The sequence below is a fragment of the Colletotrichum tamarilloi genome (assembly GCF_030869305.1).
Source record: "Colletotrichum tamarilloi strain Tom-12 chromosome Unknown Scaffold_6.1, whole genome shotgun sequence".
NCBI lineage: Eukaryota > Fungi > Ascomycota > Sordariomycetes > Glomerellales > Glomerellaceae > Colletotrichum > Colletotrichum tamarilloi.
This window is the reverse complement of record NW_026849389.1, coordinates 394,328-407,171: the sequence shown is the minus strand read 5'-3', so window position 1 is coordinate 407,171 and position 12,844 is coordinate 394,328. Positions and strand designations below refer to the sequence as shown.

The 12,844-nt window shown below is 55.2% G+C and overlaps 2 protein-coding genes across 2 annotated transcripts; both read right to left on the bottom strand.

The window, feature by feature from the left end:
- Positions 1-1,605: 1,605 nt before the first annotated feature.
- Positions 1,606-7,917, bottom strand: CTAM01_02681 (acyl transferase; the record flags this gene model as incomplete). Its single annotated transcript, XM_060518719.1, has 1 exon — positions 1,606-7,917. One exon carries the CDS (start codon positions 7,915-7,917, stop codon positions 1,606-1,608), a length of 6,312 nt encoding a protein of 2,103 aa, XP_060386522.1.
- Positions 7,918-10,288: 2,371 nt separating this feature from the next.
- On the bottom strand, positions 10,289-10,558 carry CTAM01_02680 (uncharacterized protein; the record flags this gene model as incomplete). The annotated part of the gene is made up of 1 exon (XM_060518718.1): positions 10,289-10,558. The coding sequence occupies one exon, from the start codon at positions 10,556-10,558 to the stop codon at positions 10,289-10,291; it is 270 nt and encodes an 89-aa protein (XP_060386521.1).
- Between the last annotated feature and the right edge of the window lie 2,286 nt (positions 10,559-12,844).

Here is a 12,844-nt window from a genome sequence, read left to right as displayed (position 1 = left end):
AAAACCCCCACCACGTTGCTCTCTCCGTCTTCTTTATTTCCAATTCCCCGTGTGCTTCAAAAGGCGCAGGTGATCGCTAATGCTGACAATTCCCTCTCACCGACGATACCACAGAACGATGGACCGGAACGGCAATTGCTGGGTCAATGCCCTCAAAGGACAGCAGTCACGGGATGAACGTTGCAAAAGGTGGTACGGAGAGGATGAGGTAAGTGAGGTAAGGCAGAAAAGGTAAAAGATGGGTATCGTCTCGTCGGTTCAAATTTCCCAAAACCCCTCTCTTCAAACGCAAAAGCAAAGCGAAGGGAAAAGAAAAGGAAGAGAAGGGGGACACGGTAGATATATGCAGTGCAACAGATGACGCGAAGCCAAAGAAAGCATGTGCTTCGTCCTTTTTTGTCAAGGTCAAGGTAAACGTAGTTCGCCCGGCGGCCGTCTCCTTCCACGTTCGGGTCTCCCCAGGATGCTACCCCCCAATTTACCCCTCCAAGAGATAAGACGCGGAATACGGAGACGGACTGATTGACAGGGGATGGGCCCGACTCAACGGGACTAAGTGTCAAAGCAAAGAAGCTTTCCTCTCTGAGCGTAGCTGGATGTGACTACCTAAACCAACAACAGGAACAAAACTGTCCTAGTCAAAAGTCTGGAATTAGGATTTGTTGGGTTACAATTGCATACCAGTCTTCTCGAGGTACGGAACTGCGACCCCAAACTGCTGCCAAACACCACCAATGCGCGCCCCGCCCCCCACTTCGCAACGCACCGGCCGCACGTCGTACGGCGCTCGCCGCTGGCCGACCGCAGCTCTCATCCCCCTCGGCTTGACTCCATCCGGATAGCTCTCCAGCATTCCCACCATAGCTCTTCCTATCCACATCACCCCCGTTCCTCAGCCCTTCCAAGTCACCCCTCGATCTATTCAAGCCACCGCCTGATAAGTTTGATAAGCATCCTTTGTTCGTCAGGGCGGCACGGCATGGCCATGTCTTACTCTTGGGACACTCTTGGATAGGCTGATTATCGCAAAACCACATGGTCCTCCACCGCCATTCCGACTCTTCCCAAAGTCATAATGTTCTCATCTTCCCCTCGAGACGGGTAGTCGAACCCGTCCCGCCCTTCCGTCCGCATGCTGCGCCAGTCTGGAGAAGCATCAGTGTTCCGGGTCCCTGCAGTCACTTTTCGTAGATCCCCGCTGTCAAAATAGCTGCTGTGCTTGCCAGCTGCCACTCACTAGCTTTCCAGTCATCAGTCATTGTATCACCCTCTGCCTTGTTTGCCCGTCAGACAAAGCAATGCCATCGGACATTTTATCACACGCCTCTCGGAAACTTTACACAGCTTGTTGAACCTTGGTTGCTCTATTTCTCTTCTTGTGCCACAATTAACAACTCTAGAATAATAAACGCCCCAAACATCTCATGTAATGACCAAACACAAAGCTTTCTAAAACGCAGCATGATAAAACAGTCATCAAGAAACCACATCCCTAATTTGTACAACGCTTACGCCGTCTAGAGTCATTCAATGCCCTCCTCCTTCTTTTTATCATTCGTTATACCGTAGCCCGATTGCTTCTTCTGTCAAGTGCGCATACACAGCTTATGCTGCGGCACCAGGGCCCTCGTGCTCACCAGCGAGGCCGTTGACTCCGTTGGGGCCAGGGCCGTCCTGGGTGTACTGATCCCAGTTCGCCAAGATTTGAGCAATCTTGGGCGAGTTGGTCAGCTTGTAAACATCCTCAAAGTATTCCTTGGTGATGGCGAAAGGCTTCGCTGTCACGTTGGGGATGTATTTGCCGACAAGCTTGGCAGGGTCGATCGTCGTCTTGTTGATCTTCTTGAGAAGGAACGATCTGAAAGGCTTGACGCCAGACCGCAGGAAGGTCGAGTGGAAAGGCACATCGATACCGCGGAGAGGAATCGTCGCGAAGCCACGCTGGAGCTCCAGGGGCGTGGGCTTCTTGAGGGTAGCCTCGGCGCTGCCCTTGATGATCTCCTTGAGAGCACCCTTGGCCTCGTCAATGTTGCCACGCATCTCCTCAATGTCAATCTTCTGTTGCTTGAGGAAGTTGGTGACGCCAGTGAGGGTGTCGAGCGCGCGCAGGTCACCGGCAGCCACGTACTGCATGTTGGCAATGTTGTAGTTGACAATCTCAAGGAGCCAGCCAGTCTCCTCAGAGATGCAGTCGACAACGAACTGCAGAGCCTCCTCGTTGAAAGTCTTGGAGATTCTGCTCGGGTTGATGGCGCACATGGAGTAGTTGGATCGGCCAGCGGCGTCACGCTCGACAGCGACTTGCATGGTCAAGCCACGGTAGAAGACGACCGACACCAAACTCTCAATGGGCATGACCTCGGCCAAGGCGGCGAGGGCAGAGTACTCACCCAGGGAGTGACCAGCGAAAGTGCAGTCACGGGGAACAAGACCCTTTGACTTCATGTCCTCAAAGCTAGCCTTCTCCATGAGGGTAAGGGCAGGCTGAGTGAACTGGGTGGCGGACAGCAGGCCAGTGGGCGAGCGGTAGGTGTAAGAGGTGGTCTTCTCGTCAATCTCCTTGAAGATGCGCTCAGACTTGATGCTTCCATCGGCGGCAACGGTCTCGAAGGTCATGGCCATGTAGTTCTGGCGGATGGCCTTGCCGCGAGGGCCACCGAAGTAAACGGTAAGCTCCTTCGGGTTGTTCTTGACAATGTTGGTGATGGAGAAGCCGTAGTTGTCCAGGAGGTACTTGTCGGCACGGTCCCAGACGTCCTTGGCGACGTCACTGCTGGCGTAGAGCTCCATACCCATGCCCTGCTCCTGGGAGCCTTGACCGGTGAAGACGTAGGCAGTCACAGGCTGCTCAACCTCGGCCTCACCGAGAAGAACCTTCTCCTCAGTCTCCTTGTTGCTGGCCTCGACCTTGATAATCTTGCGGCCAGAAACCATACCAACGTGCTGAAGCTTGACCTGAAGGTCGTCGTTGGGGAGGACCATGCCAACCAGAGAAGCGTGGAAGCTGCGAACACGACCAATGTTGTTCTCAGCAGCCCAGGTCTCAACCAAGCTACGGACGGCAGCACTGGAGTACATGCCGTGAGTAATGGTGCCGGGGAGGGCAGCGTAGTTGGCAAACACGCGAGAAACGTGAATGGGGTTGTAGTCACCGGAGACACGAGCGTAGTTCTCGTTAGTGGCAGGGGCGCGAAGCTGCAGAGGGGTACGACCGCTGAGAGGGATGGGGTTCTCAAAGTGGAGGGGCTGGTCGAGAGGGGCACCAGTGCGCTCGAGGTAGTCGACAACGGGGTTGCCGTTGGACTGGCCGGCCTCGTAATCAACGCTGGCGACCTGGATGATCTCCTTGGTGGGGAGCTCAAGAAGAACCTGGCCTTGAGTGGAGACGCTGCTGTACATCGTCTTGGTCTTGTAGCGGTAGAAGCTCTGAAGACGGAAGGTAAGCGTCTGTCCGAGGAGGTCGAGGTCGCGGGGCAGGTCATCAGTGTTGAACCACTGCTTCGACTTAAGAACAGCAACGTCCTTGCTGGTGGCCAAGTGAAGCTGGATGGGCGTCTCCATCTTGCGCTGGAAGGTGTTCTCGTAGTCGGTGTAAGCACCGCGGTACAGGAACTGGGAGGTGACGTCCATGACAGCCTCACCATCGCGGTAGATGGTACCGCAGACCTCAACCATCTTACCAGACTCCTGGTTGATGACGGCGTTGATCTGAGCGGTGGTGGAGACCTCATCGCCCTTCTTAAGAGGCTCAGCACCAGGCTTCATGCGGAACTCATTGGACAAGTGAACAAGCTTGAGCAGGTCACCGTCAATGGTGCGAGGGAAGATGGGCTTGGTGATGGCCTTCCAGCCAACGACGATGGCGAAATCCATGGGAGCGTAAACAGTCTTGCCGGGACGCTCAACAAAGGCCTCGCCAGTGTTGCCAACAGCGTGGATGAAGTCGTTGATGCTCTCACCGGTGATCGTAGCCTTGCCACCGTCGAACTTACTGCTAACATCGGCATCGAGGTTGAAGGTCTCGTCACCGAACCACGCACGCCAGTAGAATTCCTTGATGCGGTCGTTGCGACCCTCCATGACTTCGTGGATCGGGGCGTAACCGGCCTCGGGGTGGTAGGTGAACTTGAGAGGCAGAGCAACGGGCTTGCCAAGAGCAGTGGTGTCCTTGATCATGTTGACAACGATCTCGTTCTTGCCCTCCAGCTTGACCTCGATGACATCAACGTACTGGTTGTGGCGAGGCTGCTCCTTGACAATGATCTTGGTGTTCTTCGCATCCTTGGGGTTGTGGATCTCAACGAAGAGACCGCGGGTGGGTGCGAAGATACGCTTGAGAGGGTTGGTCTGGAACTTTTGGCCCTGAACAACAACCTCAGAGGTCAAAAGAGCGTGGCGCCAGCTGCGATCGGGACCGGCAAGCAGGGCCAGCCATGCATCGAGGCTAGGAAGGGTCGCGGAAGGCGAGGTGGAGAGGCGGTAGGTGTTCTTGTGGGCATCATCGTAGGAGACGGTGAGGCCATCGACATCCTCGACAGGGATCTCAGTCTCGATGAGCTTGCCACCAAAGTACTCAATGGTAGGAATGGCCTTCTTCTCGCCCTTGTACAGGTCTCTCGTCAAGTACTCAACGTGCGTCTTGTGAATTCCATCAAGGATGTCCTTGATGGGCTCATCAATGACCTTGGAGAACTTGACAGCAGTAGGTCCCTGGAGAATGCAGGTACGTCCAACATCCTGGCCAATGACGGCGCCGAGGTCCTCAGACTGCCAGAGAGAGTCCTTCTTGAAGTAGAAGTCAAAGTTCTCATCCAGGGTAGGGATGAACGTGACAGGCTTCTGAATGGGACGGAGGCAGAGCATCAAGAAGTGCTGGACATCCTGGGCGTTGATGAGCTGAGTCTCGGCGTCAGGGTAGTGCGAGAGAATCTTCTCAACAGTCTCGTAAGGAGTCTGGAGGTCCTTGAAGTCCTGCAGCTGAGCGACCTGGCCAGGCTTGGAGGTGAAGCGCTCCTCAACACGGCGGATGAAGTCACCAGTGAGCCTGATGAAGGTAGGGTCGATCCAGCGCTGCTCGTGACGGATGTAAAGCAAGTCAACCATGCGGCGGACAACCTCGCCGTAGGTCATGTCCTCCAAGTCGACAGCCTGGCCAGCACGGTTGCGACCGAACCAAACCTTCTGGAAGTCGTCGTTGAGCTTCTTGACAATGTAGTCGCGGTTCTTCTTCAGCTCCGCGACGCGCTTCTCCTTGGGGAGGGAGAAGATCTTCTTGTCCATCTCAGCCCAGAAGAGGACGCCACGAGTAGCAAGCTTGTGAATAGGCTCGCCCATCTCAGACAGAACAGTAACGACACCACCGGTAGGTCCAGTGTAGGACTTCTCCCACTCGCTGTCTTCAACACCAGGGGCGTCGATGATGGCCTGCTTGGCAGCAGGGCTGGTCTTGGCCTCCTTGGCGACCATCATGCGACTACCGAAGAGAGTACCGTCGAAGGGCATGGGAGGGTAGCCGTAGCTCTTGGACCATTCACCAGTGAGGTACGGGTAGGTATCCTCGGCACCACCGAAACCGCTGCCAGCAACCAGGATGATGTTCTCCTGGCGACGAATGCGAGGGTACATGGTGAGAATAGGCTGGTGGAAATCCTCGTAAGAGTGGTGACCACCTCCACGACCACCAGTCCACTGCAAAAGCACGGGGAAGGTTGGGTTGGCCTTGGCGATGTTTATGACAGCTTGAATAGCGTCGACGGAGCCGGGCTTGAAGCTGATGTGCTTGAGACCCAAGGTGTCGATGTACTCCTGGGCAACCTCGACGGAAGGAACACCAGCGCCAATGGTCAGGCCCTCAATAGGAACACCCTCAGCTCTGAGTCTCCCGAGCATGGGGATTTGCCATTGCATGGCACGGGGGTTGACGTAGATCAAGTTGACACCGATACCACGTCCAGCCGGGATGGCACCCTCAATCTTTCGCAAAGCGGCGGTCATCATGTTGGGGTCGAAGTAGCCACCACCGGCCAACTCGATGTGGTAGCCAGCGTTCATGGTGGCAGCGACGAAGTCCCAGGGGACCGTGCAAGGAGTCATACCAGCGACGACGATGGGAGGAAGACCCAAAAGTCTGCTCATCTTGGTATCGACGTAGGTATCGCCGTTAGATGTGGTGACCAAGCGAGGACCGAACTCCTTAACCCAGTCCACGGCGTATCTGACCGCGTGCTCCTCGTCACGGTCAAAGAGCTCGGGCTTGTAGCCGACCTCCGTGATGGAGCCATCAACGGAGCCAGCGAGGATAACGCGAACACCAGTACCCTCCTTGTTTCGGCTGGTGAGAACACCAAGACCAGAAATACCGCCAGGGCCAAAGTCAAGGACGTGGGTGGCCTGAGGGAAGACGGTGGCCTTCTCCCAGTTGACAGGGTCTCTGGTAATGAGACGAATGAGGGTAGGGACAATGTTGCTGTCGCCGGCCTCACGGAGATCCTTGCCAGTGTTGGTGTCGAAGACCGCAGTGCCCAGAGACTTGGAGGGGATCTTGATGTTCTTCAAGTCCTCGTCAATGAGCTCCGTCGCCTCAGCAAGATACTTGCTGTGGAAGGGTGCAGTGATGGGCAGGAAGCGGTGAACGAAGCGGAGCTTTCGCTGGGTGTGGGGGATACGGTTCTGGTCCAGGCCCGTGGGAGCCTTGACCTTGCGAAGCTGCGCGTTGAGACCGTACAAGGAGATGGGAGGACCCGTGACAACCAGGTTGCGCGGGCTGTTGATCAGGGAGATGGAGATATGGCGATCGGCGGGCAGGTACTTGTTGGTTGCATCAATGTGCTTCTGGACCTCAGCCTGAGAGAGGTCTCTGATGCTAAGCATGGGTGTGGGGGTACCCTCGCCGTTGTCGGCCGACTCTCTCAGCATGGTGGGCGTCAACGAGGTGCGGGGGAACACCTGCTGGCTGCGGGCACCGATCCAGAAGAGGATGGTGAGCGCAGAAGGGGCAAGCTCCTTCCATGACTCCCAGGACTCGGCGGCGGCAGTGATGGCAGCGAGCACAATGCCCTGGGAGTGACCAGTCGTACCACTGATCTGGTCGCGGAGCAGACCAGGGTGAACACCCAACACCTTGCAAGTGACCTCGTAGTGCGCAAGCTGAACGAGGCCAATCAAGGGGAAGCTGACGGGCGCTGAGATGAGGTAGTCGACATCGGGGGTCGCGTCCTCGCTCTCAAGCCATCTCATGATATCCAAGCCCTTGGGGTAAAGCTTCTCAGCCTCGGGGTGCTTGGACAGGTTCTGAAGGAGCTCGGCAGCGTTCAAAATAAGCTCGCCGACGAAGGGGTTGTAGGTCTTGTAGATCTCGCGCAACTCCTCGAAGTACTCCTCGATGTTGCCCTGACCGCCGAAAATGGTGTAGATATCAGCGGAGCCATCATCGGATGCGCGGAAGAGCGCAGATCCGTAGGCCTTGATGGAGCGACCAGTGGTCTGTCTGGCTTGGTAGTAGCTGCGGATGACGACCAACTTCTTGGCGTCAATGCCGGGCAGCGTGGCAGCGAGGGCGTGAACCTCGTTGCCTTGGAGGTAGCCGCGCTCGAACTCGTTAAGGACGAGCTTCAGAACCTCCTCGTAAGAGCCTGACTCGTCATCCTCGCCCTTCTCGACCTCGTCGGCGACGAAGCCCATGTATCTTGCGACCAGCTCTGCAACGGATGAAGGCTCGTCATCCTGAGCAAGCTCATCTGTGGCGGTGGGGAGAGTGGCATTGAAGCGGTCCTTCAATTGAGAGGCGTGGAAGTGCAGGGCGGTCGGTACGAGGAGGGATGTCTCGAGAGAACCGTGGCGGAGAGTGAGAGGTCGCAGAGAAGCGTTGGATCGAGGGGTAGAAACGCCCGTTTGAGGGCCTGTTCCAGTGCCGTACATGGTGATGACGGTTTTTGGGGTATCAAGAATGGGTGAGAAGTTTTTTTCGTGCTATGAATGGAGCTTTGCTCGCCACGTTTGTTAGCCGAGGAGTGCTTGTTTTTTACCGCCTCTTTCCCCTGCCGATCCAGAGATGTTTCTCCAGCGGGAGATGGGGAAAACAGCAAGATGGCTTACCTTGCGTGTGACTCCGTAAACTCAGCAAAGAGCAGGAGGCAGCTAGTTCAAGATGCTCCGGTATGGCGGGGGAAGGGGGAGGAAGTGTGCGGCAGTAATGTCGTGTCTTTAGGTATTGAGCGTGGGTGGTCGTCTAGAGCTTTCTCTCCTATTATCCGAGAGCAATTGGTGGTTTATAAAGGACAAGAAAAAGAAACGAGAAGACTGCCTGCAAGTTCTGTCCTTGACGTGGAGTTGTGGGAGGGAAGAGCAAGAGAGTGGCAGATGGCAGCTTAAAGAAGAGTGGGATGGTGAGCAAGGGAAGGTTGGGAGGGTTCTTGGACGAGGTTATGATGGGAAGGCGAGGCAATTGAAGTGTATCCCTTTGGACTTTTTTTTCTACTGCGGCCCGGGTCTGGTCTGGGTCCCTGCTGACTTTCTTGGGGGAGTGGGAGTTGAGTTGAGTTGAGTGAGGAACGTCTGTGTGTGCGTGTGTGTGTGTGCCTGTCTTCCCGGGTCTGTCTCAATAAGTGGACATGGATTGATTGGGATTGTGGGATTGGGAACCGGGACTTGGTACTTTCACGCCATCATTGAGGAGGGAGACTCAGAGAAGCATGGCGGGTGTGGTGTATAGGTACATCGACTGTGGTGTGCGGTGTGTGGATGTTCAAGTGGATGATGAATTTGATGGATCCAACCTTTGGGCCAAGTATCCGTACGAAGTACCGCCTGCTTCTTGACCCTTTTTTCTGTTTTTCTTTTCGTGAGAGTGAGGTCAATCCCACCAACGTAATTGGAGGTATCTGGCCCAGTTTGGGTCTACGAGGGGTAGAAAGGGGATGTACCCAGGACAGGGACAGGTACATGGCCCCGATACGCCGAGAAGACGAGATGGAACTCAACGATTAGAAAAAAATAGGCCGGGGTCATTTTGGGACATTGGATTGGAATGAATCCAGTTGGTTCGGGCTGACGGAGGAAAGGCACGTTGGACCGCATCTTGAGTAGGTACGTACTGCGTCCCTGCCACGCTTAGGTAGGCCCCATCTGCTTCACTTCCACTGCGCTTGCAAGGCAGGTACGGGTTGACGGGTGGAAAGTACCCATTACCTGTACTCCGTACTCCGTACTTTGTACCTTTCCCGGCTCAAGGCAAGAGGCACCACAGCTCTCAGGATTCAAAAGCGGAAAGAACAGGGGAGGTGGCAGTTGGCCGTTTGCTGGCGTCAAGCAGTGCCTGCCTGGTCGCGCGGCCAAGTGACCAATTGCTACGGGTACGTGTGTCAATGCTAATCAATCCAATTGTCTGTGTGTATAAGGTAGGTACTCACGGTACTGTAGGCATTCGTATGGAGCATCGTCTCTCCCGTCTCTTTTTCTGCCTTTGCATCTCTCCAAAAGTCTCAAATCTCAATGTCTCGCCAAATTTTTTAGTTCTGTTGGGGATGGTCGTACACCCCAATCCACCCCTCCAGCTCCACCCTTGACTTCATGCAGCCCGAGTGATCCGCAAGGGTTCCGCTGTTGGAGAACGGGCGCCAATGTACCGGTACATGCCCTCGCAACCTCCTTCAACCTCTCTTCCACTCATCCAAGCATCCTCTTCCCAAGTTTCCCTCCCAAGCCACACTTGGATGATGGCGGAACGCCGCAACCACAACGGATCGTGTCTACACAATCTTGCCTCCGGATCTTTGCCGCCAACTCTTAGCTCATCGGACCGGTCTCGTCTCTTTTTCAAGGTGCTGGATCAATGGACGCACGAATCCTCGGCCAAATGGCATCATTTCGGCTCTTGGGCCTGGACTTGCACCATACTTTTCAACATCAGTGCTGATGCTAGGCGAATCGCACTTGTCGCGCACGCCGATAAGATGCCGAGTTGCTACCCCGGATGCAACAAACGGACGATAACGAGCCCAAAACTAAGGCGCCGTCGCGGGCCATCTCGGGTTCTGCTGCGCGACATCGCTCGATGCCGAGTTGCCTCTCGGAGCAGCTCTTGCAAGGAAAGGAAAAGAAGTTTTCCAACCTCGCCTCGTCCTTGTATCGAGTCACCTCGCTGACCGGGAGTTGCGAAAAAAGGTGTCGCCCACTTCGACTTGGACCCTAAAAGATCCTGATATGCGGGATCCCACCAAGTACAATGTACTCCCGGGCCCCCCGTTACGTTCCCGCAACTCCCTGGCCGGTTGAAAGGCGGTCAGCATCTCTAGCGTCGTATCCAATATTCTGCCGTCTCCTTCTCCCCACCGCTTTCACCCCACGCCTGGGGCTCGATGCTGGGGAGGATGGGAAATGCGCGGGACCCTGAGGACGAGGATCCGGCAGGGAGAACGGCATGTATATGTTTGATGTACCGATACCAGCCGCCACACCGCACTCGCTGCTCTGGCTTGCTGAGGCGGGAGCTATCTCTTTGCCATGCCACGCCGCCCACGCGGGCGGGCGGTCGGTCGTCCAGGAATGCAAGCTCTAGCATCTGCGTACCACAATGCCCTGTGTATCTTCCCTTGCCATGCGTGGAGGGGTAACGAATAGCGATGAGATTTGTACCCAGGCACCGTCTCGGTAAGACATACTGCTTGCCCGCTGCCCAGCCAAGCCCAGGCTTTTAAGCATGAACTGATGAGGCACAGGGCTGGAATCCTCGAATATCGACAAGTGTTGCACCGAGCTCATTCACTCGGTCTCCGATTGTTCATCGACGTCTCTCGGTTGGCTCGGGCGAGCTGAGTTGAGTGGTTGAAGAATGCTCCTGGTGATGAGCGGTCAGACACAGGTCGCACTTTGTGGTTTGTTGCGCATCACAATGGCTTGTTGACTGAGGCTTCCATCAACTGGGCATCTTCACCCACCTTTCGTGGCTCGTCTACTGAAGAACTGGAGCAACCCGTCGTACGCAACCGAAAGGTCAGCAAGAGCTTAGTCAACTTCGAACTGATTAGGTCCTCCTGGGCCTGGCCAGGGGTGGAGTTGAGGCAAACCAAGCCCCTTCTGCCCCTCGAACAGCAGATTCGAGCCTCGACAGGAAAAGCTTGGGTTAATCCGTCGTCTACGGAGTACTGTATACGGAGTACAACTCCAGTCGCCAAGGAGGTATCGCTACATTACACCCCCATCGAACCGTGGCGGGTTCCTGGAGCAGAGACCACTTTTGCCCCTCCTCACCCTCCATTTCCCATTTCCCCTTCCACTCTTCCATGGCCTTCTGCTTGCAACATGGAGGCTTTTTTTGGCTTGTTGCTGAGGAGTTGCGGCTGTTACTTTCCGGATCCCCGTTGGGTGACGGAGCAGAAGATATCTTATCATGGCACCACTTTCCCACAGCTTGCCGCAGTCGTACTGAATATGTACACGTATACAAAAGCCATGCCGTTGATGACACTTCTCACATCAGAGCTATATGTGTGTGTGTCGTTGGCCGTTGGGAAGAGCCGTAGCTCTATCCGTATCTCTTATCGGCATCGGTATCAACACCCCGCCAAGCATCAAAGCTCCAACAAGCTTCCAGCTCTCTCCCCCTCCAAAGGGAAGTGTGTGGGTAGTCTTCGAACGTCGCAAGAGACTGTAGCCAACAGGAATGCAGCGATAAGGGTGAGCTGATAGAGGCACAATCAGAGTTAAGGGTCATCGGAACGGGTACATCTCAAGGCCAAAGGTGAGGTGAAGCTTGGGAGGTCTCAGACTTAGATCACCAACACCCAGAGCCTCGCGAGGGGCTAGACGTTTGCTGCAGGCGCTAAGTAGAGTCGAGGACTCGAGGGGCAGGTACGGCGGCCACTAGCCCGAATTCAACATTCCGGCAGCTCGGGAAAGGGCAGCGAGCACGGCGAGGAAGTAGAAGTCGGGCAGAGAGACGACGAGAAGGAGTCAAGACATTGAATGCGCGCCACACGAGGCTAACGACAGCGCCCAGCCGTGCCAGCCTAGCCCAAGGAAAAGAGCCCGAGAGCTGGCAAGCCTTGCGATGTGAAGCTGTAAATCAGGTACAGCTACTTTGCTTGGTCTTGTCTCATCCCACCTCGCAACATGGCACGTACCCGCACTTCGCATTACACGACAGGCTGGCTTGAAGAGGTGGCAGACAAGAGACAAGGCGCAAAGCCTCGTTTGTTAGAGGGAAGCGATAAGATAGCGAGGAGGCGCACGGAAGGAGTCACTTGAGACTGGTGGATAATGCATGTAGGACGATGATGCGGCAGCTGCCACTTTGCTCGTTCACTCGCACGGAAGGCGAGGAGCACTGACTGGCTTCGGTCTAGCCAGGTGACAAGATATCTTACGTATCAGTATGCGATGGTGAGAAAAGCTTGGTCCCAAAGAGTTCATGCTTTACGTGGCTTGTAAGTTGTTGGATGCGATGATCTGAATTGAGAAAGAAGCTCTTGGGATCAAACGCAAATATCACCTCTGGAGGTGAGGTTGAGGTAGCTTACACATAATAAGTACGGGTTGGTATGATGTATAGATAGTATCGGGATGGGTGAGGTCGGAAGTCTTGAAACCGGTGACACCCCCATCACGTCTTCTTGATGAGCTGGTTTTTGCTGGATCATGAATACCTAGATGGATGGATGTTGCCTATCCGTACCCGAAACCTTTTTCGCAGAGGTGACGCCTCACGCCTCAACTCCAACGTCAACTTGGCATCAATGACGGATTGTGGATTGCCCTCCCTGCCGTCCCTCCCAAAAAGATGTGCTCCACCCGTCCCACGGTTCCCACCCTGCATTCCCCCAATGAAATGGTTTTGTGGGGAAGTCCC